Here is a 16,935-nt window from a genome sequence, read left to right as displayed (position 1 = left end):
CAATCACGGATCAGCTTGCGAACATCACTTTTGCGTGTGCACAAGGAGGAAGCGAGTCAAGCTTCGCGGTGCGCTTTTGCGCCTTCAAAGACGATGACGTGCTTGCGGCGGGAATGCGCAACGCCAGGCCCGAAAGGCAGCCGCCATCTTAGCGTGTGCGCGACGCACATGGAAATCACACAAGTCGGAAAGCACGTCGGCTTCCGCTGCGCCCGCCGCCGCCGCCGCCGCGCAGCCAGCCGGGCGTGGCCTTATCTCAACGCGGGAATTACTCAGACATGTCCGGCCCGGGGCATCGCGGTGGGTCGAGCGGTTAGCGCGCGTGCCTCGCAGTTCAGACGGTCGCGGTTTGAGCCTCGACTTTTGTGAACCTAACATTCAAAGGTTTTTTTTTTTTAAATTAAGACTCGAAAATTTGTGTAGCCGTGACAATATTTTTGTCCACAAAAGCAAACAGACTTTTTTTTTTTTTTTTACTGCAAGCATCATTTTAATAGAAAAACAACAAAAAAGGTTTATAATTTTAGTTTTTTGCTTCATTTTACACAACTTTGCCCCCCGTTTGCTCCAACGTGTTGACACGCGAACGCAGCATCTTGTGAAAGGGAGACAATAAATAAATAAAAATCCATAAGATGTCTTTTCTTCTTTGTCTTATAAACGTCTGGGGGAAAAAAAAGCCACTTTTGCTCTCGAGTCCGCACATGATTGGTCACGAGACAAACGCACCTGCTGTTCGTCTTCTTCTGCCAACTTCATCATTAAATATTCGATTTTCATTCCGAGCTAAACAACAAAAACAGTTGGATTATAAATTAACAGAAGGAAGTGACATGAAAATCTTCCGTAACAGGCAGAAGAAAGCAGCCCCGAATGGTTCGAGGAGACGAAAGAGTCGGCTGTCAAAACTTGACAGCCCCGTCCCGGCATGGCGGGATCCTCTTTCACACGGGTGGCGCCCCCCCCCGCCTGTGTGACGGCGGGAAAATGGCCGCGTTGATTCCATATCCCAGCAATTGTGACTTGTGGGAGGAAAAGGCAGGAAAAATACGTGGAAGAAGTTCACACCCTCCCACATTGACTCACTAGTGCCACCTTGAGCCGCTTCAAAAGGCCGAAGGAGGGTTCGAGACCCAGAATGATCCCGCCTTAGTTACGGCAGAAAAATTGCCGCGGCGACTTCATCTCCTGCCAAATTTGTGTTTTGCAGGGGAAATGTGGGCGTGCACTTTTTTCGTTTCGCATGTCCATCCCGATGTTTAAAGTTCCGAGTGTCAAAATTGCGGATCGTTCCCGGTGACATTTTTCCGTCCTGACGTTTCAGTCCAAGTTTGGAAAAGTCATAATTCACAACTTCATTTGCAGCACGGCATACAGGTGCGGTCATGTCTCAGTTAAGGCGGGAAATGACGTGCCGTTCGGTACGTCATATAGGCAAATGACTCACTAGCGCCATCCCTTGGCTGGACGCCAGGAAGGTCTCTTGCGGCGCCGCCGCCGCCACCGTTTCTCGCGAGGCCAAAACCGCGGCAGCTGGCGTGGCGAGGTTTCCCCGTCAATGTGGGTGGCGGCCCCTGCCCGCCCCTGAGCCTTCCCATGATGCATATTTGCTGGCCCACAAGACAAACAAAAACATTCCTGAATTCTATCAGGAGTTTTTGTGTGTGCGTGTTGTCGCAGCACGCCGCGTATGCCGGGAAGGACGGCGGCGGCGGCGGAAGCTTGTCACTTTCCTTGACACATGATTTTTTTGTTTGTTTCCTATTTCTTGCTGCAGTGACTCACTTGCGCCACCGCAAGGATCCTGGAAGCTTGTAAAATGTTTTTCAGATTTTTGCAAACCACGGGCGAGGTTACCCCACCTGCGTCCACGTGGCGCCAGAAGCCCTCTTTTTTTTTTCAGGATTTTTTTTTTGGGGGGGGGGGGTCACAAAACGGATGTCAGAAAGTTCTTTCCCGGTCTTATTTCTTGCTGGACGCGGGTGCTTTGGGACTGGGCGCCTTCTTGCTGATGGTGGGGATTTTGGAAGGTTTGGCGCCCCCGCCGGGCCTGCGGGGGGTGTCGGACGCGTCGGAGCAGACGGAGCGAGCGTCCTGCAGCTCCGAGGCATCCGAGGCGTCGCTCCCTCGACGACTGCTGGCCCGGCTGCCCGCCCGGCTGCCCGCGCGGCTGGTGGGACCGCTGGCCGACGAGCCGGCTCGCTTGGGATCTGCTCGGGGACGAAAACGCGTTAGGGACAAAATGCACGGGAGGCAGCGAGTCAAATCAAGTCATGACTAAGCATGTCATGTGACTTGTGAAATTTGAAATCAAACGGATGCTGAGGTCTCACCGCTTCGTTTGGCGGCGGCGGCGTGCGTCGTCCCGCCGTTTTCTCCGGTCAGCGAGCCACGACTGGAGTGGAAGGTCGGACGCTTCAGCTTGGAGCCTGATGACGCCCCCTGCAGGAAGAGATAGGAAGTGTCAGCTTACCCTGTCAGGTACTACTGAACTCGTACTTCTGTAGCAGTGTGTGTTGTTATAGCAACTAAAATACAATGATAGAATAATATGAAATATCATATAATTAAAATGTATTATTATTATTTATAATAATATGTATATATATATAATTAGATGGTATATAATATATAGTTAAAATATGGAACGATCGTAACAATACATAATAATAGTGCCAGTAATAGGAAAAAAATAGAATTCATAATATAATTAATAATAGAATACAATAGAAAAATATCATATAAATATAATAACAACAATTAATAATAATAATATGTAAAGAATGTTATATAGTATAGTATATAATTCAAACACAGAACGGTCGTAACAATCAATAACTGTACATAATGTTACTAGTAATAGGAAACATTTATAATAATAATAACGGTTGAAAATATAGTGCTAGTAAAAATAGTCATAATAAATTATACGTACATAAATAAATACTTTCACCAATGCTTAGTTTTAAAATTCCACCGTTAAGTCAAGTATATATATTCTGTGAGGACCCCTGCAGGCCAGTGGAGGTTATTGCATTATGTTAGCAAGACAACACGCAGCATGAAAACAAGACATTAAACAGAAAATAAACACACATTCTATATCAAGCGTGTCTTGAAACCATTTCAGAAAGACTTACTAATTCATTGAAAAGTGATGCAATCAAATGATGGAACATCAAATGCTTTAGCGATGAAATAGCTTGACGTTGGCGCTTAGCAGGAAGGGGGAGGCATTGGCATGGGGGGGTGGGGGGTGGGGGGTAGGTGGAGGTGGGATGTTCTTATGTCTGGGTGGTCTTGTGGTGTGGTGTGGCGTTACCTCGTCTCCGCCGACATCCGGGCAGCACTGACACTTGCTCGCCGTGGCACTTTTACTGTGCGCCAGCCACGGCTTGGCGTAGTCACGAGAGTGAGTGTGTGACGACTGAGGGAAGCAAGCCAGGAAGGAGTGAGGGCGAGGAAGGAAGTCAGGAAGCAGGAAGAAGTCGCAAGGTTAAGATGGGGAGCAAGAAAGGAGGAAGCGAGGGAAGAAAAGCGGCGTGGCAGGAAGTGGAATGTGCAGATGTGGAGGCCAGACGGTCATTATGACCGTGTTTGATTTGGCGAGAAAGGATTTTGGTTTTAATCAAGTTGAATTGATCAGAAAAAAAAAAAGAAAAGCGTGAAGGAAGATTAACGACGACGAGAGACAAAAACAAGACAAGACCAAAAACATGTTAACGTTGAACAACGTGGTACCACACAACAACACACATTACGTCAGGGAACAATTTCATTCTCCTCCACCAGATGGCAGAAGGTTTTGAATTTCTTTTTTTCTTCTTCTTTTTTTTTAATGTGTTCCTCTGCTGACCACTGCTGTAAATAGCTACAAATCATGAATAAGTGATCCCCCCCCCCCAAAAGGGTTACATTTGCCCATAGATGACGGTTATTAGGGCTGTGCAATTAATTGAAATTCAATTTCAGTTATTACTCTCCACAATTACAAAATCAGCATAATCGTAAAAAAAAAAAAAAAAAAAAAAAGATTACCGTAATACAAATTTTTGAGTTGTTAAAATTTATACATTTGCAATTTAATTTATTAAATTTGGTTTCATCCAAAATGAACTTTCATAATTATAGTGTTTCAAAGAATTTTATTTGTCTTTGTGTTTGTCTGTATTTTGTTTTCTACGTTTAAACATTTTCTTGTTTTAATCAATAAATAATTGATCGTCCTACTGCGCAGTACATAAATACATAAATAATACATACATAAATAAATAAATAATTAGAAATTATGTTTGGTCCAAAAGGAACTTACATAATTATAGTGTTTCGATTTTTTTTTTTTAAATTGGTCTTATTTAAACATTTTCTTGTTTTGTACCAAAAAAATAAATAATCTATGTCACCTACCCTGGACGAGGCCGATGCGGTGGGCGTGGCCGGCGTGGAGGGCGCCGAGGCGCCGCTGTGCGAGGCCGAAGACGAGGAGCGTGTGGGCGAGGCGTTCCGGGAGCCCGGCTTGGAGCGGCGGCCCCGCGAGCGGAAGGCGCACACGCTCTGCGGCGTCCCCTCGGGGAGGATGAACTTCTCCCGGAGCTCCAAGTTGGTGCGCCCGCGCGCTGTAAAAACAAACACAGTGAGAAGGCACAAATGTCACGAGAGGTCTCCAGGGGGCGGGGCAGGGGGCGGGGCAGGGGGCGGGGCAGAGGACGGGAGAACGCAGGTCGTTGGAGTAGTACAGCTCATAATAGTAAAATAATACATAAATAAATGATAAAATACTGCAAGAAACCAGTAAAAAAAAAAAAAAAATGGTACTGATAATAAATGATAGTAAAAAAAAAAAAATAGTACTAATGTGAAAAATACTAATTATAAATAGTAAAAATAAAATAAAAAGTAAAATAATTTTCCTAATCATAATAATCATTATCATAATAAGGAAAATCAATATAATGAACATACAATACTGACGATAAATAGCAATACAGTAAATAGTGAGAAAGAATTCTTTAAAATTAATAATAACAATAACTTGTAAAAGAGGAATATAATAATTATGATAAAAATTGTTGAAAGAATTATCTAAAAAATAGTCAAAATAGTAATACAATACAATTGTAGACAAAAAATAACATGAATAATAGTAATATTGACTAATATTAAAAAGAGAAATAATAAAAATAAATTATAGTTTAAAATAATACTATTAAAAATATATATTTTTAATGAGTATTTAGAAATAATAGCAAAAACTATTGGTAATAATAATAAATTAAATAAAGAGAGCACCGGCACTTTCATAGCAGTGGAGGCTTGTTTAGCAGCATTGCACGTGCTCGGGTGGGTGGGCTCATTTTAAATGGGTGCGTTTGTTTTCGAGTGGATTGCATTTGATGAGGCTAAATAAATGTTGGCCTCTGCGGGCGTCGTACTCCAATAACATCAGCAAATGCGAGCGTCGGGTTTGTCACTGAGCAGCGTTCGGTGACTCAACAGAGTGCAGCAGCCCCCATCAAGCGGACAACAACAAGCCTACACAAGCTACAAACATCATCATCATCATCAACAACAATATTCATATTTATCATCAAAAGAGCAGTGAGAAGAAAATGAATGAAAAGTGCGCAGGAAGGTCAAGATGCAGGCGGTAAGCAGCAGTGCAGCAATTAGCTTAGCTTAGCTTAGCTTAGGCGCGTCATCAGTACTACTCGCTTACTTTGTACATCTACAGTATGTAATACGAGTGCGCATTTAAGAACGTTTATCAGCACTTGAGGTGCATTGTGTGACAAAAATATAGATCAAAAAGGCCAACTTAGCACTTGTGTAGACAATTGAAAAATGTCACACTTGAGAGGAACCACGTTGAAAAACGGGCCCGCCCGGGTCTCAAGTCATCGACTCCAACGAGCAAAACAACAAAAGCGCACTAAAAAAAGAGTGAAAACCCGTTCGGGAGGCCTTTGAGCAAGCAGCGCTAAAACATCCGTATGAACACAAACTGGACCGCAATTCCAAAACAACACACACACGCACACACACACACACACACACACACACACGTATAGTGTCAAGACAGTCAATGCACAGCTGTGTGAATTAAAGATGGATGGATGGTGATGGAAGGATGGATGGAGAGAGAGGAGGAAGGGTAGATACCTCTGCAGCAGAAATAGCCTGGAGTAACTGCCACTGAGAGAAACAGGAGACAATGTGAAACACGCACACACGCTGGCGCACACGCGCACACACACACACACACACAGCAACCAGCCACGTCAGGACAAACGATAACGCGACAATCGAAGGGATCACAACATTCGTGAGCAAAAGCAACAAAGGAGGAGAAAGAGAGATGACAGAAAAGTGGCGGCGCGAGCTTCTCGAGAGTGAACGAGCGAGAGGAGAAGTCCAACCTATACGAGATGAGATGGAGCTACTGGAGTCGGAGCGAAGGATCTTAAGTCCGGGATGTTGAACTGGAGGAAGAAAGAGGAGTGGAAGGAGGGAGGAAGAAAAGGAGGAGAGGGAGGGAGGGAGGAGCATGCATCATGCGCTACTTGATACTACTCACGAGTCATCAAATATGACAAAAGGCGGCGGCGAGACGGACACGCACTCACATGGACACAAAAAGTTGACTTTTCACAAATTTGCTGTATTGAATAAGGAAAAGCGTAAAAAAAAATCTAGTAATAATTATATCTAAAATAAATAAATAAGATAAATAATAACTGAATAAAAGTAATATAAATAATAAACATAATTATTTTAATTAAATAAATAAAAAATAAAAGTAATATAAATAATAAATATAATTATATCAATTATATAAATAAAAAATAGAAGTAATATAAATAATTATAGTTACATTGATCAAACAGAAAAATAAATACAAGTCACATAAATGATACATATGATTATTCTAATTAAATAGATAATAAAAAAGTAATATAAACATTATACACATTTATATTAATTAAATATATTAAAAAAAATAATGCAATATAATACATATAATTATATTAAATAAATTAATAAAAAAGTAAAATAATAAACATAATATTAAATAAATAAATAATATAAATAGTAAATATAATTATATTAATTCAATAAAAATAACTGTACAATGGTATCTTGAGATACATATGTTTGTAAACAATAGAAAATGAATGTAAAATTTAAAAATAAATAATTTAAAAATATATATAAATAAAATTAATTCTCATTTAATTTTCATGATAAACTACTTCTAATAATTCTAATTAATTAAAAACAACATAAAATGTAAAGTATGAAATAGTTTGTCTGTAAATGGAAACAGAACCGAACTGGACTGCACAGTAACCGACATCAAACAACAAGGAGAAAGACAAACGACAAATTCCGACTGTTTCTTGCTATGGATGCTGCTGACCACCATTTTTTTTTTTTTTTGGGACTCACCCCGACATGGATCGTTCTTGACCAGGAACTCGTCCAGAGCCATCCAGCCTCCGCCCACCCGCACCATGACGGTGCTGCGTAGGATGCGCACCAGCCGGAGCTGCTGCGAGTCGCCGAACTGCGCAGAGAAAGACGAGCCGTCAAGACCAGGAGGCCTTGGAATGCGTCTCGAGTCGCACCAGATCAAGCAGCCATGCAGGTCAACATGCACCGGAAAGACCGTTTTCAGCCACAATCTCCCAATGGAAGCCATGACATCATCACACGTGTCATTTTTCAGCAGGGCCACCAAAAAATAGAAATCAATAAGCTTGAGATCAAGTCAACATTAAAAGAAAAAAATGTAAATATTTGCATGGTATAACAAAGTAAAAGGTCAATGGTGTTAGTGTCATAGTATTTTTTTTTTAATTTAGAGATTACATGACCTCATGTAATATTCAATTATAAAATTCAACTTTTTTTATATTAAAAATCATTTAAAATAGTCAAGTTTGACCCCAAAAAAACTTTATTAAATTTTTTACCTTCAAAAATGATGAATTGGAATGAATTTAAATTAAAAAATCATGTGACAATTTAAATAAAACATTTCCCCATTTAATTTTGTATTAATTAACCTTTACTTAAATGCTTTAGAAATGGTTGATTTCAACGATCAAATATGCAGAAAACGAGCAGACTTTTTCTTTGAGGTAAAAGCAGAAGTCTGCAGTGAGCCCACGACAGAAGAAGAAGAAATTTCCTTCCCTTCCGGCAGCCTGATTCCTTCACCAGCGTCAGTCCAAAGCACAGAAAACACTTGCGGGATTATCACTTACAAAAACAAGGGTGCTGAAACCTGCTTCCAACCACCGTTTCATATTTTGCTTTCGTTGCTTTTGGAAACAAAACAACAATGTTGTTGTTCATCATATTGCAGAATTTTCAATTGCTGCACTTTCTACATTTGTGTCTACAGTCCAGGATGTCCTAAGTGTACATTTTGGAGACAAATTGATTTCGCAATAAATATGATTCGGAACGCGAGGAAGCAGATTTCGCACGTCCAATGACAGCATCGGAAGTGGCGTTACCTGGTTTCCGAGGAAGAACTACAAAAAATCCGGCACAGGCGGCGCACGGAAACACAAAAGACAAAAGAAAGAAAGGAAGAGATGACGATCGAAACAACAAAAGTGACAACAATATAAAAACAACAACAAGCCTGTGGAGGCGCTTTCATTTTCATGGACAGCGGCGCCTTGACTTAAGAGCTCAAATTGCTCATTGCCACGCTTGTAACTTAAAAATTACTCAAATCAGATTTCGTTGAAATAAATGGAGAGGATAAAGAATATGATGCTACGACTTGCTACTACCTTCATGCTAGTTCCATTAGCCTTTCTATTGTGTTTTTGATTGTGTGTTAGCATTAAGCTAGTGGCTCGTATCTTGAAAAAGTCGCAAGTCGTGTCACACTTAAGTCGAGGCACCACCGCACGTTATCAAATATGCTACTGGAGATCGACATGAGTTACGAGTGGGAATGACACACAAACGTGAGCAGACGCACGATGTGACAACCAGGCCAAAGCGTGAGAAAACAGCACGAGGTGCGCATTTGACCTCATCTCATCTCAATAAGCCGAGATAAGAGCGTGATGAGAACATTTCGAAATATAAAACATGAGGTTAGAGGGTGAGGTGCGCATTTGGTGATCTTCTGATAGCAGGTGAGGTGAGACCGCGTGGCGAGCTCAAGAAAACGTGAGATGATAAATAAAAGGATGGATTCTCATCTGATGTCATGTGACGAGAGCGTGAAGGTGAGACACGCGCGTGAGAAATGCATGCAAATGAGGTGAGGTTGTTAATTGCATCCTTCTGGTTAAAAAAGACAAATGTCAAGTTATTCACAAGTGGGTCAAACAGTCTCTAATGGCGGATCATGCTTTTAAAAAAACAACAACCAATTTCTATGCCGCAAACATGAGAATTATTCAGTTCTATATGAGAAGTAAAAAAGTGGATTTGAGCTTACCCGGTATTTGTTCTCCCCAATTTGCTCCACCTGGAACCGCTTGGCACACTTACACTGCGCCACCTGCCGAGTCACCTGCACCACATCACAAGAAACCGTTAGCATGTAGCTAAGCTAGCGTGCTAGCTAACACGATTGATAAACCTTTCCTTTTTTGTGTGTGTGTGTATTGTAATGACTGAATCTCTGATGCTTTATGAGCCTTCTTTTTTCCGCAATTACCAAACCCTTGTTGTTATTATCGACGGGGCGCGAGAGCAGCCCTGCCACCTGCTGGTCAGGTTCTGCACGCTCACCTCGTCCTCGATCTTATCGGCATCCGTGGTCGGTCTGTAGGCGTCCTTGTTGGGATGCAGGGCGGCCACAAACTCGTAATAGTCGATGTAGCCGTCGCCGTCTCTGTCGAAGATGTCCGCCACTGCCGTCATCTCCAACTTGCTGGTGGGGAACTCTGCGGAGGGAGAAACAAAAACGTAGAGATTTGTACACAATCATCAAGTAGGGATGTAACGAAAACGGCAAAATCGTGATATTAAAACTGCCACAATATTGTCATATCACGATATTATCTGTTTAAAAAAATCTGGTTAATTTCTATTTGTGCAGTTCTAGCACCCTCTGGTGGCTAGTTTTTTTTGTGCAGTTTAATTGTCATAAAAGATGTTTAAAATCCACGCTATTGGTCAGATGAAGGGAAACGTAATATAGTCCACATTGAGTGTGTGTGTGTGTGTTGGACGCACTGGATGCCAGGATGCCGTCGATGAACTCTTGCCGCGTTATTTTCCCGTCCTGATCCTTGTCGATGCGCCGGAAGAAGTCCATGACGCGCGACTTCTTGTGGTTCATCCAGCGCATGTACTTCTTACGCCACACGTCAAAGTCAAAGTTGGCAAACTCTTTGAGCTGCCGCAAGCACATGCAAGAAGAGGGAAAATGTCCTTTTTGTTTGACCCCACTCGTTTTGGGGATTCAAAACTACCATCAAACGTTGCATTGTAGGATAAAGCTTGACGCTGTCGTACCTCCTCCAGTCTGTCCAGAGCGTCGTTGAGTTTTCGTTGTCGGTCCAGTGCCAGAAGCCAAACTTGCTGCCAGCGGGCGCACAGCTGGTTGAGTCGCGGGTTGGTTCCCGTCACCTGCATCGAGGCCTGATGCTGCTGCTGTTGTTGCTGTTGTTGTTGTTGTTGCCGCCCTGGAGTGGACAAATAATAATAAAAAAAAAAAAGATCAATACCAGTTCACTAGCCTCGTCCTTGGCCTGCAAAGGTGGCATCGGTGTAGTCAGGAGAACTAATCCATCCATCACTCACGGCCTCCTCTCCTCTCCGCCAGGCTGCTGGGAGCTTCAGCGGGTTTCCTCTTGTAACTTTTGGTCACTTTGTCCACGTCCGGCTGCTTCCTCGTCATCTCCTCCATGAACATCTGACACAGACATTGACATCGAGTGCAATCAATATTTGGATATTCATTCATGTGTATATGATTAATATGTAAGGATCAAAATTAAGGACGTGGATTTGAATAATGCGCCAATTAATTGATTGTTGTCTTTAAATGTTATTGTCTTAATAGCTTCTATATATTATGTATATTTATTGATTAGAATTGTTGGAATTGGACAACATTTTCCGGACTATTGGAGAAACTGTGAAAGTTACAGGATGATTAATTATTTTCAGTTACATTTTTTTGTTATCATACAGCACCTTTCAGGACACCAAGGACGCTTTACAGATCAGAAAATAAACATTTAATACAGTGATTTTTAAAAAATATGTACCACTAGAGGGCGCTCACATAACATACCGGAAATGGTACTCCTAACTTGTTTTGAGAATCATAATGGTGCGTCATAGTCAACATTATTTTAGTTAACAAACCCTAACAAAAAAAAAAAATTAAAAAAACATTTTCATTAACGAAAAAATAAATAAAATAAAATATATATATATATATATATATATATATATATTTTTTTTTAAATAAACTAACTGAAACTACATTTTACGTTTACAAAACTAACTATAATTATAATGAACATGCCCTTTGTTTTTGTCTTTGGTAATTAATTATTAATTTAATGATTTTAAATGTGATTTTAAGCAGATTTACTTAAGTAATACACATTGTTTTAAAACTAAAACTAAATGAAAACTAAGCATTTATTAAAGAACTAAAACAAATAAAAACTAACAGAACCACCCTGAAAACTATTTAAAACGAACTAAAATGAAAATTATAATTCCGCCGTGTCAAGAGTCGAGGTTTGAATCTGTCCACGTGCTGACCTGGTGTTCCGTGATGAGTCCTTTGACTTGGGGGATGTCCTGGGGGAGGGGCTCCATGTCTCTCTGCACCAGGGTGGTCTCGGCCCACTGGAGCCACGACAGCAGCTCCTCCAGCAGGTTGGCGTTGTTCAGAACCTCGGTCAGCGCCGCCTCCAGACGCTGCTCGTGCTGCTTGGCCCACGTCAGTACCTACGCGCGCATAAATATTAGACTTAAGGTACCTTCTTGACCTATGACCTTGACATGCCATAAGATGGAACCATCGTAAACTGAAGACAACTTTTTCCCCCCCACCTCTTCAAAGCGGGCCCGGATGATGGTGATCCAGTGCTTGATGGTGGTGATGGAGTCCGGGTGGCAGAGGGTGAGGATGGCCTCGCCCATGCCCGCCGCCCGGTTGACCTCTGCCCTCTTCTCCTCCACGGTGCCCAGGAATTGGCGGTGGGTGTGCAACAGCGCCTGGAGGGTCTCCGCCTCCTCGGGGAGGACGCCGCGGAAGCGAAGGCTCTGCTCGGCCTCCGACAGCCACTCCAGCAGCATCTGCACCGCCGTGCGGAACTCCTCCGCCTGACACGTGCACAAAAACACAAACAAAAACTTATTGGCATCATCTCGACCAGTATTTCAGAAATATTTTAGATTTGTTACCTGTTTGAGCGCCTGCTGCAGTCGCGTCTGCTTGGTGACGGACAAAGCGCACACCGTCTCCCAGCGGTTGCTCAACTCCTGCAGCTGAACTTTGACCCACGCCGTGTCGTCCCGGCCCGTCTCCATGAGTTCTCGAGCCGAGCGCTTCAGGGCCTGAACGCTGCCCGTCCTCTTGCCCATCTCCTTCTGGAAGGCCTGGAGCAAGTTTCGGAGGCTCGTCATGGATGCCGAAGCGTTAAACACTCAAAGAACTGAAAGGCTGTGGCAGTTTCTGGCATGCGCGATATGTTGGCTTTTAACTCATTCACTGCCATTGACGACTATAGACGTCAAAAATTCATGTGAACTATTTGTATTAGTGTAACGTTTTTTTCCATTTCATTTCTTTTTTTTTTATGAAAACCTAGAAAAAAAAATTGGGGGTAAATTTATAACAGATGAATAATCAGGAGTCAACTATTGAAGTCATGCGATTAATTACAATTAAAAATTGTAATCGTCTGACGCCCCCTTTTTTTTTAAATTAGGGGCGCCAGGCGATACATTTTTTTTTATTGTAACTAATCACATGACTTCACTAGTTAACTTACGATTGATCCCAAATTTTATATCTGTTTTCATACTCATGTTAGCAAAAGTGAAAAAATAATGTTACACTAATAGAAATAGTTAAAATGAATTTTTGACGTCTATAGCCGTCAATGGCAGTGAATGAGTTAAGCTAACGTTGGCACCTTATGGGAGTCCACGAGGTTGGAAACCAAGTCCAGGTCGCCATGCACAGGCAGATCTTCAGCCAGCTGAGGCTCCACGCGGTACAGCCAGTCTACCAGAGCCTGGAGGGCTTCGGCAAACTGACCCGAGAACAGCAGAGCCTCCTCCAGCTTGTGTTGCCTGGTGGATGACAAACATCGTTTTAAAAAGAGTTTTGTATTTATGATACTATGCAATGATATGTGGATGCAGTATTATTTAAAACTAGGCGTGTCAGGCAATTCATATTTTTAAATCGTAATGAATCACATGACTTCAATAGTTAACTTTTGTTCTAAATGTACAATACAATAATAAGTTTTTATACTCTTGTTAACATAAGTGGAAAAAAAATTACTAATAGAAATATAGCTGCATTGTTTAGTCAATGATACAGTAAGTTCATATTAGTTCATAAAATTTAGTTAAAATTAAAAAGATGTGCTATACTGTAAAAAACGAGTGTGATATTGATTTGTGTTGAGGTCATTTTTCTGCCACTAGATGGCATAATTGCATTTGTAAGACATTGGTGACAGCTCAGCGCATTTTTCTTTTCATATTAAAGCTATCTAATCTTTCACATGAAGTCATTTGTGAGATTCTGCACAATTTCAAAATTTTTAAAATACAACTTGACGCCATTCTCCACAAATATATGCAATAATATTGGCGTGGACGTGTCTGCTGTGTTGCGGCCGGAACCCCCCCCAGCACAGGCTTTGCAAGTAAGGCGCGGTCATTAATTGCGCTGCCGTTAAAGGAACTTTAAATGAACTCAAAATGAACGCACTCATTTCGACACCCCTATTTCAAACATTTCATTCTAATGAATTAACAGCACGCCAAACTAAAATCTCCCCTTACCTCTCCACGCTCTTCCCACAGACGGTGTCCCACTTGTCACGGACTTCGCCAACCAGGTGGTCCAGTTTCTGAGTGTCGTCCGGCAACTGAGCTTTGTCGCGCATGGCCCGGCCGGACCGCACCGTGGTGTCGTAGACGGGCTGCTTGGAGCCCAGCGCCTTCTGGAACTCCTGCAAGGCCAACCGAGACGGGACGTGAGGCGGGATTGTCCCACGCGAGGGACGTCCAGTCAGCGCTAAGCGGATTCCCGTACCTTGTGTTTGGTCAGCTGCACTTTGATCTTGTCCGGTTCGTTGGGGATCTCCAGCTCAGAGTCCAGTCGGTTCTCGGCCTCCTCCAGCCAGTCGGTCAGCTTCCTCCAGGCCTCGTGGAACTACAGAAAGATCAAGTTTTTTGTTTTGTTTTTAAATTAAAAATACTTGATTTGCCACCAAAAATCCTTATTTAGTGACTAGGGACTTCCTATACAAATGAGCAATCCCGGTTGAGTACCTGCTTGGCCCGCTTGCGAGCCTCGTCCAGGTGCCGCCCACGGTCCAGAGACCTCTGGACCAGTTTGTCCCAGCGGGCCTGGACACTCAGCAGCAGGTTCTTAATGAGGACCACGTCCTGCTTCAGGCTAGCGAAGCGCAGTTGGGAGCCGGACTTTTCAAGGGCTAGAACCTGCTCGCGGTGCGTATTCACCTCGTTGACGAAAACCTGAACACGGGGCAGGCCAGGAAGAGAAAAATGTTTGAAAAAGCACCAAGGGAAGTACGTGAAAGGGGAAAAAAAAACGTTTGTCGTGCTCTGCCGCCGACCTTGTGCTCGTCGATCTGGAAGAGGACGGTGTCCAGGAGGAGGCTGGGCGGCTGGGCCATGTTGAGGGTCTGCTCGGCCTGCGTCAGCCAGTTGATGGTGTCCTGCAGGGACGTCTGGAAACTGGTCGCCAGCGAGAGAGCCTCTTCCAGCTTGCCCTGCGCCGTCGACAGTTAACGGTCAGACACGTCAACTGACTGACCGTCGCCAAACGACAAACCCGGCTTACCCGGCGGTCGTCCATCTTGGTGCTGAGGCTGGCCCACTTGTTCTGCAGAATGGCCAGGTTCTGTTGGGTCTGCGTGGTCCCCGGTCCCGCATCCTCTCCACCGCGAGCCAGAAGCATGGACTCGCCGGCGTCCAGTAGCCGGTGGTACTGGTCGGCCCGCTGGGTCAGATGGCCTTGGAGCTCCTGTAGACAACAGGTACAAAAGATTTTTTTTAAAAGTGTTCATTTAACTCATCCAAACCCAAAGACGTGTAAATACGTTTTTTAGTACTTTGTCCTTCACTCCCCAAAACTTATTTATATGTTTATGTTTTTTTAATGCAAGAGCTAACAGAAGGCTTTGATGCAGATTCTGACACCAAGAGGTGGCGTAAAGCAATGACAATTATTACAAAAAACGGCCAGCAGGTGGCAGCAGAGTGTAAGAGAACCCTAACCCTGGACAGGGCCATGTTGCATCAAGCTCTTTTTGACCAGAAATGTGAATATTGATGAAACTTAGTTATATTCTAATGCTAAACAGATACAAATGTACTTTTTTTTCCCGATGAACTGTAATCTTTCTTTTGAGGTTCCATGTTTTTATAGCAATAGAACACAATTTTATGTGGGCCTTGCAAAATCAGTAAAAATCTAGTCAAACAGCCGGAAGCAAAATCCAGCTGTATATGTAACACAGATTCATAAATGTGTACATGTTATATGCATGTTGTTGCTGTTTTGTTTGACGTGCTCTGCTATGTCTCTCGCTTTTGTTTAGTCACCATGTGCTGCTCCAGTTGCTCCCTGGCTGTCTCGGGGAGACCTCCAGTGGGCTTGGCTGCAGACAGCTGGCTCTCCGTGCGCCTCATCCACTGGAGGAACTCCTCCAGCTCGCCATGGAAGCCCTCCGCCTGCAAGCACAACATTTTAAATGAGATCCGGTAGTTTTTTTTGGGAGCTGTACGTAAAGTGACAAGATTTGACCTGCTGCAAGGCGGCTTCAAGCAACTTTTGCCGCTCTTGCGTCTTGAGCAGAAGGTTCTGCCAGCTGTGGTTAAGCTGGTCCAGTTGTTCTCTCAGGTGGCTGGCCTCGTCCCCGGGGGACGACTCCAGGAGCTCGGCGGCCGCTGCGTTGACCGCATCCACCGTGGCGTGGTGGGACAGCACGTCGTTGCGCAAAACCTGCGACCAAGGATTCAGAAATGCTGCCTCAAAAAGTAGCTCAAAAATCACTTGTACTGTATGTATTAAATAAATGTTTTTTTTCACAAAAATTAGATTTAAAAAAATAAGTTTTTCTTAAGGGTTTTTAAAAAAAATTTTTTAGTTCTTTCGATTATCCCATCAATTAATCAGATAAAAAATATTTTGTGTTATTCAACATAATTATGTGCAAGTGCAGGTAAAATTTCTGTCCAACATCCTGATGTTCTACTTAAGTATTGTTGACTTTGAAGGTTTATGACTTTAAAAGGCAGAGCCTGGCCAGGTGAGTGACGTGGGCGTCAGTAAACAAGTGACGTGATTTAAACCAAATGGGACGCTTATGAATAAAAAAAGTTGAATTGAGCAATACAATTAATTGCTTAGTGATCTTTAGAAGGCAAAAAAAGGGGGGGGGGGGGTGGGGGAGAAACTCACATGATGTTTGGCCAGTTCGATTTCGATGGCCTTGGGGTCTGAGCTGATTGGTCGCTGTGTGTCCAGGGTGGTGTACGTGTGACTCAGCCAGGCCTGCAGTTCAGACAGGGCATGCTGGAACTGACCCAGGGCCAGCAGGGCCGCCTCCAGCTTGTGCTGTGGTGAGAATAAAACCGCTTGCGGTTAAAGCAGCTGCTCGGATGTGGAAGTCTCTTCATCATCATCATCATCATCGTCATCGTCATCATGAGTGGTTT

The 16,935-nt window shown here is 43.1% G+C and overlaps 1 protein-coding gene across 21 annotated transcripts in view; it reads right to left on the bottom strand.

Annotated features, from left to right (window-relative positions):
* Nucleotides 1-978: 978 nt before the first annotated feature.
* macf1a (microtubule actin crosslinking factor 1a) overlaps nucleotides 979-16,935 on the bottom strand; it is a 134,957-nt gene continuing 119,000 nt past the window's right edge. For 10 of the 21 annotated variants that reach the window (XM_077549675.1, XM_077549677.1, XM_077549679.1 and 7 more), the window contains 25 exons: nucleotides 16,679-16,834; nucleotides 16,022-16,219; nucleotides 15,820-15,948; nucleotides 15,056-15,238; nucleotides 14,829-14,984; nucleotides 14,521-14,727; nucleotides 14,282-14,401; nucleotides 14,029-14,198; nucleotides 13,143-13,302; nucleotides 12,409-12,603; nucleotides 12,055-12,327; nucleotides 11,761-11,949; nucleotides 10,783-10,894; nucleotides 10,495-10,664; nucleotides 10,213-10,375; nucleotides 9,766-9,920; nucleotides 9,470-9,544; nucleotides 8,523-8,540; nucleotides 7,447-7,564; nucleotides 6,417-6,479; nucleotides 6,160-6,192; nucleotides 4,408-4,616; nucleotides 3,323-3,427; nucleotides 2,334-2,442; nucleotides 979-2,210 (listed from right to left, as the gene is read on the bottom strand). In XM_077549675.1, the coding sequence (XP_077405801.1) occupies nucleotides 1,963-2,210; nucleotides 2,334-2,442; nucleotides 3,323-3,427; nucleotides 4,408-4,616; nucleotides 6,160-6,192; nucleotides 6,417-6,479; nucleotides 7,447-7,564; nucleotides 8,523-8,540; nucleotides 9,470-9,544; nucleotides 9,766-9,920; nucleotides 10,213-10,375; nucleotides 10,495-10,664; nucleotides 10,783-10,894; nucleotides 11,761-11,949; nucleotides 12,055-12,327; nucleotides 12,409-12,603; nucleotides 13,143-13,302; nucleotides 14,029-14,198; nucleotides 14,282-14,401; nucleotides 14,521-14,727; nucleotides 14,829-14,984; nucleotides 15,056-15,238; nucleotides 15,820-15,948; nucleotides 16,022-16,219; nucleotides 16,679-16,834 (3,714 nt within the window). In that variant the 3' untranslated portion in view covers nucleotides 979-1,962. The remainder of the gene's footprint in view (nucleotides 2,211-2,333; nucleotides 2,443-3,322; nucleotides 3,428-4,407; nucleotides 4,617-6,159; nucleotides 6,193-6,416; nucleotides 6,480-7,446; nucleotides 7,565-8,522; nucleotides 8,541-9,469; nucleotides 9,545-9,765; nucleotides 9,921-10,212; nucleotides 10,376-10,494; nucleotides 10,665-10,782; nucleotides 10,895-11,760; nucleotides 11,950-12,054; nucleotides 12,328-12,408; nucleotides 12,604-13,142; nucleotides 13,303-14,028; nucleotides 14,199-14,281; nucleotides 14,402-14,520; nucleotides 14,728-14,828; nucleotides 14,985-15,055; nucleotides 15,239-15,819; nucleotides 15,949-16,021; nucleotides 16,220-16,678; nucleotides 16,835-16,935) is intronic. The other 11 variants (XM_077549681.1, XM_077549664.1, XM_077549683.1 and 8 more) reach the window with 8 other exon arrangements.

The sequence above is a fragment of the Vanacampus margaritifer genome, chromosome 17, assembly GCF_051991255.1.
Source record: "Vanacampus margaritifer isolate UIUO_Vmar chromosome 17, RoL_Vmar_1.0, whole genome shotgun sequence".
NCBI lineage: Eukaryota > Metazoa > Chordata > Actinopteri > Syngnathiformes > Syngnathidae > Vanacampus > Vanacampus margaritifer.
Note: the sequence above shows the minus strand (reverse complement) of the source record. Positions and strands in the feature narration are given on the sequence as shown.